General features: G+C 47.9%; 1 protein-coding gene across 1 annotated transcript; it reads left to right on the top strand.

Annotated features, from left to right (window-relative positions):
* Window positions 1-4: 4 nt before the first annotated feature.
* LOC102245535 (polyadenylate-binding protein 2) lies at window positions 5-847 on the top strand (the record flags this gene model as incomplete). The annotated part of the gene is made up of 1 exon (XM_005870345.2): window positions 5-847. A coding segment is annotated over one exon (837 nt), but the record flags the coding sequence as incomplete, so codon positions are not given.
* Window positions 848-1,534: the final 687 nt, after the last annotated feature.

Raw genomic sequence — 1,534 nt, 5'->3', positions numbered from 1 at the left:
CCATCCTGTGCCTGGGCCCGGTGGGGAGGCCGGGGAGGGGGCCCCGGGGGGCGCAGGGGACTACGGAAATGGCCTGGAGTCTGAGGAACTGGAGCCTGAGGAGCTGCTGCTGGAGCCAGAGCCTGAGCCTGAAGAGGAGCCGCCCTGGCCCCATGCCCCACTGGGCACCCCAGGCCCTGGGCCTGGCTCAGGAGTCCCCGGCAGCCAGGAGGAGGAGGAGGAGCCGGGACTGGTCGAGGGGGACCCAGGGGATGGCGCCATTGAAGACCCGGAGCTGGAAGAGATTAAAGCTCGAGTCAGGGAGATGGAGGAAGAAGCTGAGAAGCTAAAAGAGCTACGGAACGAGGTAGAGAAGCAGATGAATATGAGTCCACCTCCAGGCAATGCTGGCCGAGTGATCATGTCTATTGAAGAGAAGATGGAGGCTGATGCCCGTTCCATCTATGTTGGCAATGTGGACTATGGTGCAACAGCAGAAGAGCTGGAAGCACACTTTCATGGCTGTGGTTCAGTCAACCGTGTTACCATCCTCTGTGACAAATTTAGTGGCCTTCCCAAAGGGTTTGCATATATAGAGTTCTCAGACAAAGGGTCAGTGAGGACTTCCCTGGCCTTAGATGAATCCCTATTTAGAGGAAGACAAATCAAGGTAATCCCAAAACGAACCAACAGACCAGGGATCAGCACAACAGACCGGGGTTTCCCACGAGCCCGATACCGTGCCCGGACCAGCAACTACAACAGTTCCCGAGCTCGATTCTACAGTGGTTTTAACAGCAGGCCCCGGGGTCGTGTCTACAGGGGCCGGGCTAGAGCGACTTCATGGTATTCCCCTTACTAAAAAAAAGTGTGTATTCTGTTCACATCTCTTTTATCTAGACAATAGAAATACAACACAATAGCAGCTGCTATGCATCTCTTTCTAATTTCCTGTTCAGTGATAGCATATTGATAGTTTGAAATCAACCATGATGGCAATATTTACACCATGGAAATTGGCAAATGCTACAAACCAGCCCTCTTCCCCTTTTTCCAAAGTACCACTAACTAAACATTTACTGGCCTACAACTGTATACAACTGGATTAAAGTTATATATTATTTAAAAGTTATATGTTAAGTTATAATCCTACAGAAGTGTATTTGGGTCTTGCTTTTTAAATATATTTTCATTACAGGTATCTCGTTGTTATTGAGCATTTTAACTTCCATGGCTTTGTGTATCATTGCAAATGTCTTGGCCATTGGTATACGGCAAGTTGCCTGTTACTTTGGCTTATTTTTTCTGTAGGGTTGACTGACTTTAAAAAGAAAAAGGTGGAGGAGAGGAGGGTGAGAAAAAATTTGGAGGTGTAGTAGTAATAAACTTTTTAAAAATATATATATTTTATTGATTTTTTTACAGAGAGGAAGGGAGAGGGATAGAGAGTTAGAAACATCGATGAGAGAGAACCACCGACCAGCTGCCTCCTGCACACCCCCTACTGGGGATGTGCCCGCAACCAAGGTACATGCCCTTGACTGGAATTGAACCT

This window comes from Myotis brandtii, unplaced genomic scaffold (genome assembly GCF_000412655.1).
Source record: "Myotis brandtii unplaced genomic scaffold, ASM41265v1 scaffold317, whole genome shotgun sequence".
Classification (NCBI taxonomy): domain Eukaryota; kingdom Metazoa; phylum Chordata; class Mammalia; order Chiroptera; family Vespertilionidae; genus Myotis; species Myotis brandtii.
Note: the sequence above shows the minus strand (reverse complement) of the source record. Positions and strands in the feature narration are given on the sequence as shown.